We start from the raw sequence: 20,221 nt of genomic DNA, 5'->3' as shown, positions 1-20,221 counted from the left end.
CAAGTTGTTGTCGAATTCAAGCTGTGACAGAAAAAATATAGATAGGTCTCCTGTTGCTTTTATAATATCTCAATTGTCGCATGACTGCCGAGTTCCAAGGTTATCAAATACAAGCTAGGTTTCTGTAAAGACATGGGAGATTCAACCCCGCAATATCTCAGGCCTAGATAAAGGAAATCAGAGCGAAGTATCACTGCATTGCGGACAATTGGTTGGATCGGCAAGCTAGACGAGGCTTGGCAACCTAGATCCCCGAGAAAAGGGTTAGTATTACTCTGAGGGTGAAATAGAATGGTCCGCGCATTGTTTTCGTCTTCCCTGATTGGTTTTTTGATCAATCTAGGTTATATTTCCCCAGATAACAAGAGTGGGGGCACGAATGGACTACTGTCGACATTTTCAGTGACTATCCTGAGCAAACGAGCCATTATTTTTCAGACCAAGACTTCTATATCCTTTCTACCTAATGATTTGTATTTGACAAACGTCTCTAATATTACTGGCGCTGGAAGTTTTCCTTCACTTGCTCGGCAAATTTATCGTCTACCAGAACCTGACAAGCCACTACAGCCATTCCTGCCGCGCAGGCAATTGCTCTCTGATGACCTTCTGGTGATCCAGCCCCATTAGTAAACTCGGGGGTATGATTTACGCCATCGCTTGGGATGCAGAACATTCCATGGAATCCAGGAACCTCGTAGGAAACGTTTCCTAAGCCTAAAGTCAGTGATTTACTCCATATTCTGCACGTGGAAACATAGAAACGCACCCATATCAGTAGATCCACCTGCAAGCGCTCCCTTTTGGTCGGAGTTATCAAAGATAGTATGATACCCCATTGACCTCATTGCTGAGACATAGCTCTCACAAATTGGAACGTTGGTTTTGAGATCAGCATATGAAATACCCCTAAATATGCACCATGAGTCACCATTCAATCGTCTAATGGGGTGATTTTTCACATACCAGCTGTAATCAACCTTGCATCCGGTAGCGGTGGCAGCAGCCTCAAAACACTTAATGACCTTCTCGGTGAGTGGTTTGAGGGTCTTGATTGTGGGCGACCGAATATAGTAGTCCACAGTAGCAGTCATGGGAATCACGTTTGGTCGATCGCCTCCATTGACAATGACACCGTGCACCTTCTGGCTCGGCAAAATCTGTTGTCGAAGCATTGATATGTTCACGTATGCCGAGACTACTGCATCCAAAGCATTGATACCCTCCCAGGGAGCAGCCGCGGCGTGGGCTGGCTTTCCAGTAAACGTCACCTTGACCTTATCATTGGCGAGAAAACCCCCTTCCTGGACTGTAGCCATGCAATGAAGATCCGGCTTTCCTGGTATCATCGGAACAGGATGAACCATTAGACACGCATCCACGCCCTTATAGGCGCCGGCCTCGATGAGCTTAACTTTACCGCCGCCAGACTCCTCAGCTGGGGTCCCAAGCAGACGGACCGTGAATCCAGAAATGGAAGATGCTTGAGCTTTCATGGATTCGCAGGTTGCAATAAAGGCTGCGATGGAGCTAGTCGCGATCAGATTGTGGCCACAAGCATGGCCGATACCAGGGAGAGCATCGTATTCCGCGTTGAATGCAACAACACGACCTCCGTCTCCGTGGATATAATCCACTTCGAGTGCAGTCTCCAAGCCAAATGCTTTACGGCGCACCTGATAACCATTGTCCTTGAGACTGTCAAACAGCTCGCAGATATGATCATGAGCCTTGTACTCCTCATATGCCAGTTCGGGATTAGACCAGATCTGTTCAATATTAGTTAGGGGGAAAAATGCTGGATAATTCTATTTGACAACCCACCTTGTGATTGATATCCTTCAACTGAGCATCATATCGACCAAGAACTTCCTGCACCTTATCGAGAAATTCTCTCTGAGATTCAGGGACATGCATATTGTGTAATTTGGCGTTAAGTGGAGCCACAGGATTGCGAGGCGTTTGATGTATTTCATCATGGAGTTTTGATGATTAAATAGGACATTTATATCGGCATTCACGGTAATCCGGCAAATCCCAAGGTTCCATCCATGACAAAAAAGAAGCTTATGCTCTTTGGGCGACGCATGGCACTGCTAGATTAGGTTAAAGCGATGCTTGCCGATGCAGCCAATCGGCATTCACCAGTCGGGACGACTCTTATCGTTTTGGCGGTGGCTAACCCTTAGGAACCAGAGAATCGAGCCAGCCAAGGAGATCTCTCCGCTCGGCAGATAAGGCCCTCACGCTTCCCCGGCCTCCACTTTTCCCCTCAACATATTTCTTCTTGCCGAGTAACTATTCTCTGCTCGCCATAGGCCCCCTACAATCTGTGTGACCCCCAGATTTGAGGTCTTTAGTGGCGCGGCTAAGACCCTGAGTAGGACCAGATGGATCCTGAATGGGTCTTTGGGGCAGTTCTCAACATCTCTCAATATGCACAGGCCTGGAAAAACGCGTTCCAAGACGGGTAGGGATCTACCACCCTGGCAATTTAGACCATTGCGTCAATTACGGGACTGACATATGTACTACACAGGTTGTCGAACGTGCCGCATCCGCAAGGTGAAATGTGATGAGGAAAAGCAGTCGATCCAAGGCCAGGAAGAACCACATTGTAAACGTTGCGTTGTCGCCGGTATCCGATGCGAGTGGAGGGGTGGGCCCATTCCACGCAAGTCAAAGCCCGCCTCATCTGCCTCCGCGACTGCATTAGACAATGGCCTTGCAAATGAGACTACCCAGGGTTCCAAAAATGCTAGTCAGATGGTTCGAACGCCGTCCATGCCACATGTTCAATCGGCATTTACCTCGCGCAATGCGCCTTTGATGCCCGCGCGTGATCTCAGCGTTGTGGGAAATAACAAAACTGTACAAGCTGCTAATTCACTCACTCTGTCTGCATTTGACCGGGACTGTCTCGGTTATCTTCAAAACTCGACACTTGTTGTGATGTTGGGAAAACATTGGCCATGGTCCACAGTGTCTTACGCCTATCATAAGATTGGCGTGAAAGAGCCAATGGTAATGAGTATGATTCTGGCTAGCACTGCACGCGAAATTCATCGTTCCCGGCTTCATGACCAAGAGGCTTCGTCTATACCAACCCTGATCACTGAAAATCATGAATTGGATGGACGTATGCATTACGGTCGCGCCCTTTCAAGTCTGCGCCATGCACTTAAACAAGATGTCATATCACCACAGAAGATAGAAGCTATATTCATTACACTGTGGCTCATGATTGACTACGAAAATCGATTTGGTAACGGAGCGACTGCAATTAACATCCACATCCGTGGTATTGAAAGTCTGCTGCACAACCATGTTGTACCTTTGCTTCAAGCCCCCGAGGACGATTCTCAGGGTCAAGGGACCGGGGGCTCGGCTACAGCAGCAATAATATCGAATGGTGAAAACACTGTGCGAAAGAGACATGTTGATATCCAGCCGATGCCTTCAGACGAAGTAAGCACCGAAAAGACTTCTGATGCTGCCACATCAATTCCGGATTCTTTGCAAGGACTTCGCTGCACATCAGTGCCTCTTTTTCTGCTTTGGACACTATACTTTTTTACTCCTGCGGCTCTTTTCTTCGGACCTGCCACGACAAGACTGGATACTGATATCTTTCAATTTTTCTTGGAAGCCCAGAGTGAGAGTGCAACGCAGATTTCTCTTCCAGAGCTTTACCGAATAAGTAGGCAGTCTCCTGCCAGATTCTGGGGCGACAAATACCCCCTGTCTGCGCAATTGGATGATATGGAGAACCTTCCCGGTCTCACCCTATACCATCGAAGCCATGTTGCACAGTTTAAAGTCACCGAGCTATTCAAACAGGGTGTGCCCAACGAAGTCGAGTCCGGAGTTGAAACGGCCTATCAAAAGATCGTCGATGAGATAAACACGATATCTATGGTGAGTGGGAGAAGGAAATATACATGCAACTGATCCTGCCTCATACGGAAATTGAGCTAACTGGGCCACACAGGAATATGACACAGTTTTGACCACCGCTAGGGCAGCACCCTCATGTGAATCTATTGGTGATAACCGTCGAGTAATGGAGACCGTGTATTGGTCTGCCATCACTTTCTACAGCACTGTTGTCTTCTTTCATCTCTGCTTCCAAGATATCCTTAACAAGTACCCAGCGACGCAAGCTCGCAACAATCTCATTTCCCTCCAAACGGCTGTATCCCAGGTTCTTGAGCTAAGCCTGAAACTCCATCGCAGTCGACCTCGTCTCATGGTCCGAATTGCCTGGCCATTATTCCTTGCTGGCATTGCAACTCCAGACCAAATTTATCAGGACTGGGTGGCTATTCGATTGCGTGAATTGGGTCGATATGGTCAGAATTATACCCGCATCAGCAAACGCTTCGATGAGATTATTCAAGGGGGTCAGGCCTATGTATATAATAGAGAGGATCTTGCCCTGAGTTCCTCGCATGGGTAAAATTAATGAAGAAATGATAATCAAATCAGCAACCTCATCAAGTTCCGGGGCACATTAGGAAATTCAATGACATATGTAGCTTCTCGAATAAATTATAATTGACAGCGATACGACACAGGGGACTCAATATGTAAATATTTCGTCCCAAAATTCCCCAAGCACGCAAACAAGCCAATCTCTACTCCGAGGAAAGTCAGTTCATCAAGGCAGCTGATTTCGGCATTTGCCGAAACAACATTGTCTGCATGGCAAGTGGGAGCGGAAATTCCGGTTGGTGGACGGAGTGTTTCCGCGAGTAAACTTTAATTATACGTGGCTCATAAATTAATATGCTGTATATAAATGAACATCACCCCGCTAGATACACAGCGGGATATTCCGAGTTGGTAATTTGTGGGGTATGTCGGGGAAGTGGGGGGATTTCATGGGATGTGGAGGTCAATTCCGGGGATCAACAGGGCCCATCCGCTCCCATGCTCACAAGTTTGAAAAGACTTACCCAGGCGGGGAAATCGGCTTATGAATATCGGCTATGTCATTGTAGGTTTCTTCTCAGCTTTACGTGGTAGTATAGGTACTAGTATCCATAGCAGCATTTTGATTAGTGAATCTATTCTAGTACTAGAATAACTCAATGAACGAAATAACTCCTGGAAGGTGGAGAAATCTTCTAGAATCGTTTTCCCTGTATCCCAAGGGTAATTATGAGTGACCAGTTACCCCAAACCAAGAGAGCCTATACTCATCCTAGGAGCTTTTTCAAAGGCCGGTGATGGTGAATAGCCGACGAAGAATAACATAAATAAACAAATTTCGACATAACTAGAATCTCACATTTGATTTTCATTCACAGTAAATCAAATATTATTTGGCAAAGATGCTGTCTTTCTTTCCGTTGATCGGCATGACCGTATTCCTCGGTCGTTGTCATGGAATCAACCGCGAGTCGATAGTCATACCGAGACCACACAGCGGCGCCGAATACGTCCCCAGAGATCTGCAGTCCTTTTCAATTGAATTTGCTTTCTTTCCAGACTATGCTGGGAACAAATCTCACCCTAACAATTTCTCCAAGAACTTGTTAGAGAACTTTAAGGACTTCACTGGGGTATATCCACTTGTCAGAGTTGGGGGAACTTCTCAGTGAGTTTCCAAGCCAGTTGCATGGATTCCTCACATCGCGACTGATAATAATCATGACAGAGATCATTCGGACTACTTTCCCGAACAGGAGGATAACATCCAGCTTATATACGAGCATCCAGATGATGATCAACCTATCCAAATCAATTATGGTCCAACATTCTTTGAATCTTACCATACACTTGGTCCAGTCAAGTTTTTGCACGGCTTAAATCTTAACCAGAATCATTCGATCAATCAGCTTCAGGATGCCGCCATAGAAGCCTGTACTGCAATTGGACCGCAGCTACATCTTTTCGAATTGGGAAACGAATGGAATTTCGCTCCAGGTAGTTACAGATCGGCCAGCTACTCACTGCTGGACTATGTCCACGAATGGAATCACAAGGCTTCAGTGGTCAAATCCGTTGTTCAAAAAGCTTGCCCAGGTCCTTTCCCGGGTTTCATGGCACCCAGCTTCGTCTTGATGGATTCCGTCCAAACAAATGGTTGGACTGTGCAAGAGCTTTATAACCTTGGATACGATGACAAGAACTTGACCAAGGAAATTTCTTTTCACAAGTGAGTCCTCTTACTTCTTGTCACAGCAATGCATCGACTCACCAATGGCGTTGTATAGTTATATGGGTGCCAATCTCGATCCCAGTAGTAACGGAGCTGATGATCTTCAGAGTATGACCCTTTAAACCTCGGAAAACTTAATTAATAGTATGCTAATAGATTCAGAAACTCTCATGAACCACACCAGCATCATCGAAAATTTAGCGCCTCAGATTACTCGATCTAAAGATCTTGCATATCTGGGTCATCTCTACACCCTAGGCGAAATGAATTCAATTGCGGGTCAGGGACGAAACGGAGAAACTAACGTTTTTGGCGATGCCCTATGGATGGTCGATTTTTCCCTTTGGGCCGCAGCAAATGTAAGATGATTTCGACGGCACCTAGATTCTAATCTGAATAGCACTGACAGATGGCACAGAATATTAAGCGTTTACATCTGCACCAAGGTCTAAACTACCGATATGCTTCATGGCAGCCCATTCTTAGCAAAGGAGAAGCCCCAGCCACAAGGCCTCCTTATTATGGTCAGATCATGGTCGCTGCAGCTTTGGGGCATGCTGAAAATTCCCGAGTGGTCAATATTCCTTTGAAGAAGGATACTGAGGCTGCATATGGAATTTATGATGGAGAGAAGCTGTCGAAGATTGTTGTCGTGAACATGAAGGCTTTCAACGAGACCACTTCAAGCGGTCGACCGAGCCGGAAATACCAGTTCCAAGTCCCTGGAAGAAATCATCATGTGAAAGTCGAACGAATGATCGCTCCTGGAAGCGATTCAACCAGTGGCGTGACCTTTGCGGGTATCTCTTATGACTATAATCTTAAGCGTGGAAAACCGGTGACTGTTCACTCGAAGAAAGAGACGGCAGAGGTTCGTGGCGGCACAGTCTCAATCGATATCCCGGACTCTTCGGCGGCTATCTTGACTATTCTTTGATGATATCACGGGGTCACTGATGTTAGAATCAGAATCTCAACCTAACTTGAATTTCCCCAGGTCAGTTTAAGACATTATAAATTATCCTAGTCACTCTGGAATTATTTACTTGTTTGAAGCGTAGAATGAATTTGAATTTGCCTCGTTCGAATTCTGAGATGTATTTCACATAGATAATTTAGCAGCCATACAATATTTTTACAGTTATGCTATATCCTTCGCAATTTCTTCCACGATCTTATTCGAGTTTGTGGGCTTTTTCTAACAATCATTTTTCTAACAATCAAGCCGATGACAATTCATGTACTAGTACTACTAGTAGCTTTATTTAGATATCGATCGTCGAGACCAGATACTAGTCGTACCATAATGCCTTACCGCGAGTAGGTTTGCGTATCAATTAGTATATGCATAGATATCCAGCTCAAATTCAGCAGACGTAAGTTTGATTTCTGTCAGTAAATGTCCGTGCCGAGCTAGTGCGCCATCCAGCTGCGCCAAGGCGGAGTGGGCGATTAGTCGATTGGATGAAAATGAGGGCATATATGAGATGACAAATAGCGAAGGCAGACTCGACAACGAATCACGGTTTCATTCACCCCTTTATTCCCGATCGTACTTAAGAGAAAAAAGAAGCGCAGCCTAAACGTGGAATCTACATACCCAGATGATTACCCCCGTGCCAATTATTCTCACTGGCCATCCTCTATGCCACGGCTATATCACAAAAAGTCAAAGGCTGGATGTACTCGTTGCAAAGCTCGACGCGTCAAGGTGATTTACAACTTGACAAGGCTGAAATGCGTCACTAATCAAGATTGCAGTGCGATGAGACTAGGCCTACTTGCGTCTGTCATCTATTGATTGATTCCGGAAGGGCGAAAGCTAATAGTAATCACAGGGGGCGTGTTCGCGCCATCAGGTAGAGTGTGAATATGATGCTTCATCTGATGAAATATTGCGTTTCGAATCTCCCTCATCTACTGAGCTTGGCGGTCAGAGCGGCTCCGCAGGCCACCGTTCCGCGCGAGCTGCTCTGCCACTTGCAGAAACCCAAGCCCGCCGTCTATTGGAGCTTCGCCTCCTACAACTATTTGTGACCAAGGTTTCGCATACCCTGCCCGGTTCATTTCTCTTGGAGAATCGGCAAAAATGGATCAATGATATCCCACAACTGGCCATCGACCACGAGCCCCTTCTCCACGCGATGTTCTCTCTAACAATCTCATACATCACAACAACCAACCAAGACTTCCCGCTATCGAAACAGGAGTTATTAATACACAGGGCTCATTATCTCGGGTCGGCTTTGAAACAGCACCGCCAATCTATACGCGACATGAAATCTGAATCCGCTGCTCAAACTGCATACACCGCAATACTCCTCTCTACCGATGCAATATCAGATCTGAGAAATCGATCTTTGGATCCTTACGGACCTCCACTCTCTTGGATGAAGATGAACCAAGGGGCTCATACAGTTCTCTTATCGGCTATCCAGCTTGGAAAGTTTGAAATTTGTTTCAATTCCTATTCGAAAAGCAACTGTACTTCGGGCAATTTCGACATGTCAGGACTGCGTTCTGAAGCAAACATGCAGTACTTTCCATATCTCTTGCGCCTGTTTCATGACACAGTTTCCGACGAAGACTGGCAAGTTTATACTGACGCGGTATGTTTCATTGCCGCAGCCGATATTGCCAGAGAATCTGGGGAGCATCCAAATGTTTTGGCCAGTAGAGTCGTGTTTTTCCCTGCTTATATCAAGCCCCGGTTCGTGCAGTTGTTGACCATGCTGCGACCACGGTCTCTCGCAATCTTGGCCCATCTGATCGCTATTTCTTCGAGCGTCAAAAATTGTTGGATTATCGAGCGGACTCCTGTTCGGGAGATAAACGCCATCCACGAATATCTTGGTCCTGAATGGAGTCAATATACAGAATGGCCAATGAATATGGTACGCCAAATGTCCGAGGGGGCATAGCTTCTAGGGGGAGGATCTCTCAAAAATTGCTTTCACGGGCTTTGGGCTTCCTTCATTGAAAGATGACTCCCCAGCGATGCATATCCTTGCTTGAAATGTTGTCCCTACCTCCATTTGCCGCAGACTCGGAACAGTCGGAATCATCGGCCACGGCGAGGTATTCGCAGCGACTACCGCCACAATTCAATTTGACACGGTCGCCCGTTCGTGTAATTCCGTAACGGTCACAGTGGCATTGGCGCAGATTATGCTGGGTAGGCGATTGCAAAGGGGGCAAGGTCGAATTTGAGGAATCCGAGTAGTTTGATGTACCGGAAGATCTATGGGAGTTCTCAGAGTAGCTGCTCGCACCTCCATCGGACAAAGACGAGCCCGCAGTTCCGCAGCTAAGACGATTCGTGTTAGGTGCGAAGTCATCTTTGTAGATTAAGTTTGGGTCGAACGGCTTGGATGGCTGGGGATGCTTAATCTCAGTTGACGAAACACAAGGGGGAATGGCAAATTTCCCGCTTCTCTGGGAAAGATTGTACGGGTCAGGTTTCAGCAGGTCGCTCGGGATATCGAAGAACTCTAGCTTTCTGTTGATTGGGGCTTCATCATGACTGATTTGGTAACCATCCATGATATAGTAGTACCCGTAGCGATGACCAGGTTGCAATACCGAGAGAGGAGAACGGAGTTCTCCGGACCATAAACCTTCTTGGCCTTCGCTATGAAGTCGGTGCTGTCGAGAGTAATTGTCCCAAGACCCGACGAGATGGATTGTCTTGACATTAGGTGGGGCCTGCAAAGTAAACTTGAGCTGAATAGACGCCATAACAAGGATAATGGAAAGCAATGGAAAAATTGCCCGCCGCAATTGTACTTATCTGGAAAGTTCCGTGCGTCTAGGCCATATGGAACGCATTTTCGAGCGCTATACAAGACTGAGCAGAGCCTCCAACAATAGCGCGATGGGGCCATTCGCTGGAGGAGTCAGGCCCACCGGAATGTATGACGTGTCTATACATATGAAGAACCAATACGATTTCGAGCGATGATGAAAGGCACGCTCCTCATTGCATGAGTGAGTAACCAGGAGTCACCTTGGGCAAGATCGGTGACGTCGCGAGCTAAAAATTCAATTCCGACATCGAGCCCGACAAAGGCTAATCGTGAACTTGAAAGTACTATGCCAGTGTGAAGAATCCGTACACTATTACGGAGAACACAGCCAGTTCTGGAGCCAGTGGAGACTTGGATATGTCAAGTTCAATATGCCGATCAGTGTCTGACTGAAAGATCGCCAAAGATAATTGCTCACAAATTTGGAACCAGACCGCATAGGCCAAGTCATTTACAATAGTTTGTGTACTTATCCGTACATAGTACAAGCCTCTGACCAGAGTCCCCGTAATGATGTATATACCCTCGATGTAGAGAGTACAGAGTATGCAGAGCACAGAGCATGCAGAGCACAGAGCATGCCGACTAGGGCTGTCACGGTCATCTGGTCATCTGCCCACTCTTTCCGCCCCCACCCCAACTCATCCTTGACCTCATCTCATCTTGTCCCCCCCCCACCAATCTTACCAATCCCACCAATTGCCGGTCCGATCGGCCCTATTCTCGCCAGAAAAGGAAGTAAAGGTTCGCACCCTCTGCACCGCCATGCACGCCCACGACGCCCACCTGCAATCGCGTGGAAGAGACAAGACCAGACCCTGGCCAAACCGTTGCTTACGACCCAATGGCAGCGCTACAGTGGAGACCTGATCATCTCAAAGATCCATTCGCGTCCCTGAGGCTCCACAGTTCAATTTGGTCGAACAAATGAGGACCACCTCAACTCCGAGCCTAAGAACTAGCTCCACCTTAGTACCCTAGAATTGGGACTCCAGCTCCGTTCCCGCAGAGAATCAGCCGCAGAAAATAAGCACGAGGGGCCTCCCTCTTCCTCCACTCTGCAAGGCCGCTCCTATTTTTAAACAGCATGATGGCCTAGAGCTCCGATTTAAGGCCGGCGACTCTCTTCATGCTTCGTTAACAATTTCCATCTCCATTGCGCGAGCGCCAGAATGGCTGAATCGCGAGAATCTCAGCACTCCCTGCTGCCAGAAGAAGATCTTGTTAATGCTCGCCCTGCTCGCTCCTGGAATCCACTTGGCCGCTCCGAATCGCCAAGTCTCGACTATCACCACATCCCTTCTCCTTCGCGCACTTTCTCTAATGAAGTCTTCCGCGATGTCGGTCTGGGAATCACCAATCCATCGGGGGAGACCCTACCTGCTGGTAGATCGAGGCGAGATTCCGTCTCGAGTGCAGATAGCCAGGCGGACACCCCAGGTTTCTTGAAAACGCCCGAAACACCAGCCATCCCTCACTCGCCCAACTGCCCTAGTCACAAAACGATTCTCCAGCGTCGTTTGTCATGGGTCCCGATCACAGTTCTCATTCTCGCTTTCTATGCAACCGTATTTTCTGGAATCTATCTCATTATCGCGTTCTGGAAACCTCGGTGGGATATCATCAATAACAAGCAGGCGCTGGCCCCATCCACCGCAAACCTGTTGTGTGCCTTCTTTGCTAAAACCATCGAATTGGCCTATGTCACCATTTGCGTCGCTTTTTTGGGCCAGGTCTTGAGCCGCCGAGCGTTGACAAGGGATTCGCGAGGGATCAGCATCGCCGACATGAGTATGCGCGCGTGGATTATGCAGCCCGGATCGATGATTGTGCACTGGGAGACGTTGCGATACTCGGGATTAACAATACTTGGTACTATCGCGTTGGTTGCTACATTTGTTGCCATGCTCTACACAACTGCTGCAGAAGCTTTGGGTGAGTTGATTGTCTGTCTATGTTCTTATAAACAATTCCTTGGATCAAGACTAATTCCTATGTTAGTATCACCAACGCTCTTGATGGGTCCACATGAAGACCGAGTCCTGACGGGGACAGTCCGTTCTAGTTTTGCCAACACCTTCTACATCGCCTCGGTCTGTCAAACTCCAATCCCGCTGGAAATGGATCCCGTAGATCGCAACACCACATGTCTCCAGATTGAACATGCTGGTTCAGCATATCATAACTACCAGCAATGGATTACAGAATGGAGTGATTTGGTACAGGGCGACAACAGGACATCCGAAAATCTTTACCAGCGCCGGAAACCCAGTGGCTCGATTTGGGATAACACAACAATTATTGGAAGCTGGATTGAAGTCAAAAACACCGAAAAGCTTTCCAGCAAGCACGGCCGCATGATTAACAATATTACTATGGCAATGCCTCATGGTGGTATTCCAGGTGCTGTTATCGATGCCAAAAATAATATCCAGCAACCGAAAGGCACGTCGGGCGAAGGAAAATTCAACCTCGAAGCCATGGTCCCGTCACCAGCAGTCAACGTACTGTGTGTGGGAATGAATAAGTCAGAGCTATCACCTATAGTCTACAGCGAATGGCCTGACTCTGATGACTTTAACGCAACAAGCTGGATGAACAGTCCATCTGAGATAATTCTCCGCACGCCTTCATGGCGAAATAGTACAGTGGTTGATGACATCTTCAGCTTTGGCGAGAAGTATAATCGGCGCCCTCCTATTTTCGGCAAATTACCAGAAGTCAACAACACTATCCTTAACATAACTAGCACCTGGCCCGAGGAGTCAATTTTCTTGCTGGGAAAGCCAAGCGTCTCTCATCCGCCCTATGTGATGTGTTCAATCCGCGCTAAACTGACTGGCTTATGCTCCACGCGCTATAACACTACAACCACCAGCGCTCGTCTAACCTCTCACTGCGAGGACCCCAACAATAAATACCAATACAGTGTTGATCACCCAGAGTTTATTGAAGGTAAATGGGAGGGTGACTGGAAAAACATCGCATCGACATGGGCCAGTTCCCTCAGTCTCGGGGCGGGGATCACAAACGGTGCAGCCAGTAACGCACGCCTTTTGATGCAAATGATGCCATCTTACGACGAGTCTTCAAACACATACTCCCTTAGTCAGCACTTCCCTTCTATCGGAGAAGCCCTTGCTGTAATGGCTGGTAGTACTCTTATTCTCAGCACACAGGAGACCCCCTTTGTTCAGAATTGGAACTACACCGTGTACGAAAACATCCTTCCTGATCCTGTCTACCAATACTTCAAGGCCTCGGTCCAAGTCATCGGCTACGCTTCCGGTGGTACAGAGCGCTGGCAAGGCGTGTTTTACGTCATTCTAGTTTTCTGCTTCATCACAAGCCTCATCTGTTTTGGCTTTATGATCCTCGAAGCACGTGGCCATCAAATCACAGACTTCACCGAGCCGCAGAACCTGTTCGCTCTGGCTATGAACAGTCCACATAGTGCGAGGCTTCAAGGCGCCTGTGGCGGTGGACCCGTAGGTCGACAGCTGAAAGAACGTTGGTTTATTGGCATGGAGGAAGATGATGCACACTACTATATCCGCGCCAAGGCGGATGGTAAAAGTGCATATGGCAGTGGACAATCTACCGCATACCGGGCCGTTGAACAGATGGAACTGGACGATGGCTCTTTGAAGCCTGTGAGCCCTGCCGTCAATGAATTCCGGCGCGTCTCGAAGCGAGGATCGTTCCTCGCGAAGTTTTATTAATCACTGAGGAGTAATGTGTATCAAATAATATCCACGATTTATCATTTACTTTATTTTTATTTTCTTCTTTCTTCTATCATACTAGCACATTGCACAATGTCAATTGCCTTTTATGGTCTCCGAGCAGTTCGCTAGTACTATGCTCTATGCCCAGGACTCGAAACTGTAGCTTTGGTAGTACCTACCTAATAGGTAGACACTATTATTCTCACAAGCCAACTGGTTCCAGATCACAGGGCGTGCCATCAAGTTCCCAGCTGGCCTCCATCTGGCCGCGCCTAAATATCTCTTCCGCGTATTCCAACGCGGTTTGCCCGTTATTATCCGTAATATTGACATCTATCCTGCTTGTCGACAGCAGTAACTGCACGGCATCAACCTGACGTCTGTCTATTGCATGCATCAAAGGTGTTTTGCCATCGTTCCTCGATGTGTTCGGGTTCACCAAGTCCGGGCATGCAAGAAAGACTCTCATCACTTCCAGGGCATCGCGACCCTTTGATTTGCTCTCCCTACCATCATTGCTGCTTATTTCTGTCCGAGTCCAGCCCGAAGAAACAGGAACATCCTCACCACGCAATAGATTGAGAATGTCCTGACTGGCAGAGGGAAGGGCAGCAAGAAACCCATCGAAATGATCATAGCGTGGCTTTTCGTGAAATTCCCCCTGCTCAATCGCAGTAATCAGAGGAGTAAATCCATAAATCTGATCTTTTGCCTCAGGGTCGACCCTCCCAGACTCCAACAACACCCTCACCGTGCCCGCAGCACCTTTTGCCGCAGCCAAAGAAATCGCCGTGCGGCCATAGACGTCCCTAGACTCGACTCTGACCTCGTCAAGCGAGAGCAAAAAGCGAACGGAATCTTGTCTCCCAGCAGCAGCAGCACAAGACAGCGGCGTTCTCAGATCATCCATCTGCGAATTAACATCGACCTTGCCCGTCTCCAATAAAAGCTTCATAACTCCGACATGGCCTTTCACCGCAGCCCAGCAGAACGGCGTACATCCTGACCTGGACGGCTTCGCAGGATCAACATCGTCCCTAGCAAGCAAGATCTTCACAACGCCCTCATGGCCACTCCTGGCCGCATTAATCAACGGAGTCCTCATCCCCCGTCCCGTAGCCCGATTCGGGTCAATCCCCCTCGCCCGGTCCAGCATCAGAAGAACAATATCTTCAAGACCCCGGTCACAGGCCTCCGCCAACTCCGCCTCCCTGAAAACATGATATTCATCATCAACCCCTTCTCCAACCGTATCAATCTCCAAACAAACCCGCACACACTCAACCTCGGCCCCCAAAACCGCCGCCAAAAGACTCCCCTCATCGAATCCAAAGCGCCCATCCTCCAACAAGATCTTCAAAATCTCACTCCTCCCCCATTCCAACGCTACATTAATCGGATTAACCGCCTTCCAAGCCCGTTCCTTCTTAGCCCCTCTTCTCATGCTATCACCGTTCTCAGACCTCCCATCACCATTTAACCCCCCCTCTCCCTCCCCCTCAAGCTCATCAACCCCCAACAAAACCACCACAATATCCTCATGCCCAAACTGAACCGCATAACAAAGCGCCGAAAACCCCCGCCCATCCAACAAACGAACTAACCCCCGATCCCGGGCAATCAAAAACCGCACCATCTCCACACCCCCATTCCTCGCCGCCGCCATGAGCGGAATTGCCTCTGGCCGCGGCCCCGAAGCTCGCTCTCGCTCTCGATCTCGAGTTAATCGGGGGAGCACCCATGCTGGGCGTTTAGCAGGTACTAGTGGGATGCGCGTCGTTGCGCCTCTGGCTAACATTTTCTCTGCGAGGAGGGTGTGGTTGTTGTTGCATGCCCAGATGAATTTGGATTGCGGGTCCGAGCATGTTTTGTAGAGGGTTTCTTGGAAGGTGGTGTGGAAGAAGGGGGATGTTTGGATAAGGGCGTTGAGGTCGGTTTCTTTTTCGAGGTTTTGGGCTATGGAGAGGAGGAGTTCGGTTGGGAGGGTGGTTAGATGGGAGTTGGCGTTCATGGTATTGTTGTCGGTGCTAGTGATTTGTTTTGGGGGTTGTTGGATCAGGGCGGATCTTGGTGTTGATATTGAAAGCTCCATGTATGATATTGCTCTTGTATACTGTCTTAAGAGCCCTGGAGGGAAGTCCTCTATTTTCTCGGGTGGGGTGGGGTGTTGTTGCAGTTGAGCCGGATTGACGAGGCTCGGAATTGTCACGTTGCGGGGGCTTACAGGCCCGTCAAGATGTGTGATTGGTGAGATGGAAGGGAATAAAGGCCCCATCTTGAGGTGGTTATTACAACAGCCTTAGTACGATGGACATATGCTTGTTCGCATTGACCTCTTTTGATCATCGCATAGAGCAGTAATAGCTTCATACTAAGAATACGACACGGACGAATGACAAGATCAAAGGTACCCAGGTACCCATAAATTGAATATGTACAAGACCAGGGGCCGAAACCCGAACCAGCACAACGAGTGAGCATATGAAAGGAAGGAGCCCGGACCAGGACCAGGACCAGGCCACATCGCGTATAGACAGGCGGAATAAAACACGCAGAGAGGATTTGTATGGGGAATAGATATGGTATAAGGATATGAATGTTCAAAGTAGATCAGATCGGGAAGAGGATCAAACGAGACAGAGAGTGAGGCAACGCTAAAGAATCGCTCGCGCACACGGGTAATGGATAGAATGAAGAGAACTGGACCGAATGCGAAAAGCAATGCGAGGGATGCACCACGAACTTTTACAAGGACGCCATGCCGGACGCCATGCAGGAAGGAGGAAATTGGACATGGAGTCTATGCTTGATAGACTGTGTTAGGGAACGAAGTTGATGAGGTAGGAAAAATGGTATGAGAGAGGGTGGGAGGGTAATATGGTTCCGCGGTATCAACACGAGGGCGCCATCGTGAGCGGGTGGGTATAAATGTTCAGCTTAGCGGTCAGCGTGGATATTCAACCAGCTCATGTCAGAATTGACATTCGCATTGCGGCCCGTAGCACGAAGCTCATCGATGTCATCCGGTATGATGACGCTAGATCTTCGACCGTGTCCCATGGATTGACGGTTATCCATATCGGGGAAATACCCCGAGCCGGTATTCTGCAGATCTCGGGTGCTGGAGTTATAGAAACTGGTGCTGTAATTGCTGCTCGGTGGTCGTCCCAACCAACTCTGCTTATGCGCGCCGGTCCAGGCTGTGTCGTGGGGATCATCCTCCGACATCAGGCTAATCGAGGAGGCTGTAGATATCCGGGCTGATTGTGCTTCGGGGATAGCGAGGTTGTGACCAAGTGAAGTGGAACTCTCGGTTGTAGGGCTGCCGCTGTATACCTGGCCTAATGGTTTGGGTTGGTCGAGGAAACCAAAGTTGATCGGAGTGAGGTTCGTCATTGGCCAAGCACTCCCGCGGTAATCAGACTTTGTGTAGACTGAGCTGACGGTTGAGCGATCAGCGGGCATGCCGAGATTGGATGTATCCTTGTTATCTTCGAAGTATTTGCCCCATCCTTCGTCTGTTGTCCGATCACCAGCCTTGTTGGATCCCACTGCTGCTCCGGCTCCAGCTCCCGCCATTCCACCAGCGATAATGGCAGCGGCCTCGGAACTCTGGGAGTACATGCTCGAGGGCGCAAGACCACTAGATGGAATCGGCGATAATGGGCTGCTATCGCGGGGTTTTGATGACAGCCCGTAGCCATTATTGGAAGGGGGTTTTAGAGATTTCTCTCCGGTTGCATGGCCTGACATGATGGCCAACGAGTCATTGGACATGGAAGCGAAGGGGACCGGGCTCTTTGCCATGGGATAAGCACCTGCAGTCAAGGGTGCTAAACCCTGGTCTTGGAAGCTCAGGCGGTCCTTGCTGTCATTCGGACGCTGGCCACTTTGTATTTGCTGCTGCTTCTTGCGACGTAGGAGGAAGAGCAGGAGTAGAAGAATAATAGCGACGCCACATACGCTACCCAACGTCGCACCGAGGATTGTTTTCAAATCAGCGTGCGAAGTGCTTGCTCCAGCAGCCGCGGCAGGGGTGGAGGAGGAAGTAGGCGTAGGGGTCACCGAGGCGGAACTGGAAGAAATGGATGTCGAGGTCGGTGTCGAAGAAGTGAACGAAGTTGTCGTGGTGTTGTGTTTCAAGGTATGCTGAGGCTTGCCGTAGAATAGCTCGGTCGCATTGGCCCAACTGTTGGATGTTTGGTTGAAGATGGCCAGTGTTTCATCGCCACTACCGCCAGCGACAACAACCATTCCCTGCTGTTGGGCGAGGGAAAAGTCCGACCATTTCTTCGTTGGCGCATTTGAACTATTGTATGCTGGATAGTCGCTCAAACTGCGCTTCTTGAGGGATGTAGCAACCTGCGCCTTGCCATCATCATTCACCAAGGCATAGCTCTTGACAGAGTCGGCGGACCCGTCCATGTTGAAAGTCATCAAAACCTTGCCACCAGAGTCGTCCATCACAATAGGTTTTGTCGTGTCCGACACGCTAGTTGGTGACTCCAAGCTTGCACCTGACTGTGTCCATCCTGTCGAGTCGCCAAAGATCCAAACATCAGCGCTCGACGTCTGGCCGCCCATCATGGCAACATTGGAAGAATCCCATGTCATAAGGTAGGGGCTACTGGCAGGTGGTGCACCTTGCGTGAGTTGGGATTGACTGTCATATGGAGACACGGCGTCGATGGTGTAAGATTGGGAACTGGTGCCAGTAGTGCCAGGCTGGTTGCCACCGTACACGACAATTTTGTGGCTTGAGCTGATATACCCAGCACCATGGCCAGTGCGTCCTGCCATTCCGATGCTAGTCGCACCAAGAGTGGACCAGGTTGTATCCTTGAAGGAATATCGCTGCAAGCCGGAGTAGGAGGCGTCGCCGCCGGTCCCGCCGACGACGTAGAAAGCTTTGGCGTCTTCATTACCCTCGTCGCCACCTAGCACACAAGCTGCGTCGTCGACCAGAGTGGGGCTCCCAGGAACCTTCTTCCACTTGCCATCCTCTTCGAGGTCGATTTTTTGGAAACCATTCTTGGAAAAGACGTAGAGGGTGTTGTTATAAATGGCAGAGCAATGGCCCTTCAATTCGTATATGGGGGCGGGAACCTTCATGTCGATTGGGAGAAGGCGAAAATTGCAAAGAACAAAATAAGATGATACCAGACCAAATGGGGGGAATTTGCGGATGGCCAGCCGGCGGAGAAATCAGGTCAATGATTGAAGAGGAATGGTGACTGCCAGAGCACTATCTCATCTCGGCCGGGATTTAGCAGCGGCGCGCACGCATTCGGGGTATGAAGGTTGAGCAGGAGGGGTTCAATTGTGCACTCGAATGGGTTATGTCTAGCGAATCGAGGCTATTGGGGGCGGTCGAGTCAGGCCAAGTCGAGTTGAGTCAAATAGGATGAGATTGATATGAGAAGTCCAGCTCGGGATAGTCAGGGGTTGTGTTCAGGTTGTTTGCGAAGACGGTTGGCTGAGTAGAATGAGTGAAGAGTCGAAGGTCAGAAGTCAGAAGTCGAAAATTGAAGATCGAAAGATGGTGAGAATTTGGGGGTAGAGAATGGGGGCGAGAAGTCGCGAAAGAAAGCTGGATAGGAGTCAGTGTCGGAGTCGTCGGACAGGTGAGGGTGGCAGGAATCAGAAATCAGAAATCCGAGACGCGACATACCGAAGGACAAGTGCACAGCACAGAAGCAAGACAAGACACAACAACGACAAGGACGAGGGCAAGGGCAAGGACCGAGGGGGGAGAGGGGGCAAACGGGAAAGGAGAGAGAAAGGAGAGTCGTCAGTGCTGGTCGGTCATGCTGGTCCATGCGGCCAGGTGAGACATCCACACTTTCCTCCGCCATCCCCCTTTGGGCCGATTCGGTCATGGTAATTTAACTGGGCGCTTATAGAGTAGTCTTATACTATATTCTAGTTTATTGAAATTATTCTCATTGATCATATCTAGGGAGTCGATATGATGGCACACTTATCACATCCGGGTACCACTGTTCGGTAGGAACCAGGAGAGACTACGGAGTACCGGTAGCACCTATGTACTTACCTGCAGTGCTTCTGCACTCCTACCAAGGAGACTCTCCCTGCTGATGATAATATAATTATATAATAATGCTTTAACAAGGGGTTCATACAGCACTGTATCACACACCCCTGCTGTGGTGTATCCAAATAAACAACTTCAACTTAACCCCCTTTTACTCCTGAGTGAACCACGGTTGGTCGTCTTAAAACCATGGAATCACATGGCTCGTGCACCTGCGTCATTAACAGTGTATAACTCATATTTAGTCCTGGTAGGTATTCATTCATCTTCATCTTCATATACTGAACAGAATAATGATACTCCTACTCTGTACTCTGTACTCCGTACTGTGAGTACAGTATCCAAATCTTGGAAACTCAGGGCATCTACCACTCTAAAGTGGGCCACAGGCGAAACACCCGCCTTCTCGAACATCATCCATACCCAGAATAGCTAACCGAGCACTAGTTAACCTTGGGCAGTCCAG

The 20,221-nt window shown here is 48.8% G+C and overlaps 9 protein-coding genes across 9 annotated transcripts; 4 read left to right on the top strand and 5 right to left on the bottom strand.

The window, feature by feature from the left end:
- Positions 1-496: 496 nt before the first annotated feature.
- Positions 497-1,917, bottom strand: N7533_010920 (M20 family metallopeptidase; the record flags this gene model as incomplete). The annotated part of the gene is made up of 4 exons (XM_057107570.1): positions 497-711; positions 770-909; positions 967-1,769; positions 1,825-1,917. The coding sequence occupies 4 exons, from the start codon at positions 1,915-1,917 to the stop codon at positions 497-499; spliced, it is 1,251 nt and encodes a 416-aa protein (XP_056954948.1).
- Positions 1,918-2,526: 609 nt separating this feature from the next.
- N7533_010919 (uncharacterized protein) lies at positions 2,527-4,459 on the top strand (the record flags this gene model as incomplete). The annotated part of the gene is made up of 2 exons (XM_057107569.1): positions 2,527-3,918; positions 3,992-4,459. The coding sequence occupies 2 exons, from the start codon at positions 2,527-2,529 to the stop codon at positions 4,457-4,459; spliced, it is 1,860 nt and encodes a 619-aa protein (XP_056954947.1).
- An 877-nt stretch (positions 4,460-5,336) lies between these two features.
- Positions 5,337-7,103, top strand: N7533_010918 (glycosyl hydrolase family 79 C-terminal domain-containing protein; the record flags this gene model as incomplete). Its single annotated transcript, XM_057107568.1, has 5 exons — positions 5,337-5,602; positions 5,663-6,163; positions 6,222-6,274; positions 6,329-6,525; positions 6,585-7,103. The coding sequence occupies 5 exons, from the start codon at positions 5,337-5,339 to the stop codon at positions 7,101-7,103; spliced, it is 1,536 nt and encodes a 511-aa protein (XP_056954946.1).
- Positions 7,104-8,670: 1,567 nt separating this feature from the next.
- N7533_010917 (Zn(2)-C6 fungal-type DNA-binding domain-containing protein) lies at positions 8,671-9,087 on the top strand (the record flags this gene model as incomplete). The annotated part of the gene is made up of 1 exon (XM_057107567.1): positions 8,671-9,087. The coding sequence occupies one exon, from the start codon at positions 8,671-8,673 to the stop codon at positions 9,085-9,087; it is 417 nt and encodes a 138-aa protein (XP_056954945.1).
- A 52-nt stretch (positions 9,088-9,139) lies between these two features.
- On the bottom strand, positions 9,140-9,904 carry N7533_010916 (uncharacterized protein; the record flags this gene model as incomplete). Its single annotated transcript, XM_057107566.1, has 1 exon — positions 9,140-9,904. One exon carries the CDS (start codon positions 9,902-9,904, stop codon positions 9,140-9,142), a length of 765 nt encoding a protein of 254 aa, XP_056954944.1.
- A 1,240-nt stretch (positions 9,905-11,144) lies between these two features.
- Positions 11,145-13,694, top strand: N7533_010915 (uncharacterized protein; the record flags this gene model as incomplete). Its single annotated transcript, XM_057107565.1, has 2 exons — positions 11,145-11,907; positions 11,974-13,694. 2 exons carry the CDS (start codon positions 11,145-11,147, stop codon positions 13,692-13,694), a joined length of 2,484 nt encoding a protein of 827 aa, XP_056954943.1.
- A 208-nt stretch (positions 13,695-13,902) lies between these two features.
- On the bottom strand, positions 13,903-15,792 carry N7533_010914 (ankyrin repeat domain-containing protein; the record flags this gene model as incomplete). Its single annotated transcript, XM_057107564.1, has 1 exon — positions 13,903-15,792. The coding sequence occupies one exon, from the start codon at positions 15,790-15,792 to the stop codon at positions 13,903-13,905; it is 1,890 nt and encodes a 629-aa protein (XP_056954942.1).
- An 845-nt stretch (positions 15,793-16,637) lies between these two features.
- On the bottom strand, positions 16,638-18,812 carry N7533_010913 (uncharacterized protein; the record flags this gene model as incomplete). The annotated part of the gene is made up of 1 exon (XM_057107563.1): positions 16,638-18,812. The coding sequence occupies one exon, from the start codon at positions 18,810-18,812 to the stop codon at positions 16,638-16,640; it is 2,175 nt and encodes a 724-aa protein (XP_056954941.1).
- Positions 18,813-19,095: 283 nt separating this feature from the next.
- Positions 19,096-19,579, bottom strand: N7533_010912 (uncharacterized protein; the record flags this gene model as incomplete). The annotated part of the gene is made up of 2 exons (XM_057107562.1): positions 19,096-19,176; positions 19,466-19,579. 2 exons carry the CDS (start codon positions 19,577-19,579, stop codon positions 19,096-19,098), a joined length of 195 nt encoding a protein of 64 aa, XP_056954940.1.
- Between the last annotated feature and the right edge of the window lie 642 nt (positions 19,580-20,221).

The sequence above is a fragment of the Penicillium manginii genome (assembly GCF_028828005.1).
Source record: "Penicillium manginii strain IBT 31320 chromosome Unknown utg000008l:1.0-3226943.0:1.0-3228205.0, whole genome shotgun sequence".
In the NCBI taxonomy this organism is placed as follows: domain Eukaryota; kingdom Fungi; phylum Ascomycota; class Eurotiomycetes; order Eurotiales; family Aspergillaceae; genus Penicillium; species Penicillium manginii.
This window is presented reverse-complemented; position numbering and strand designations above follow the sequence as displayed.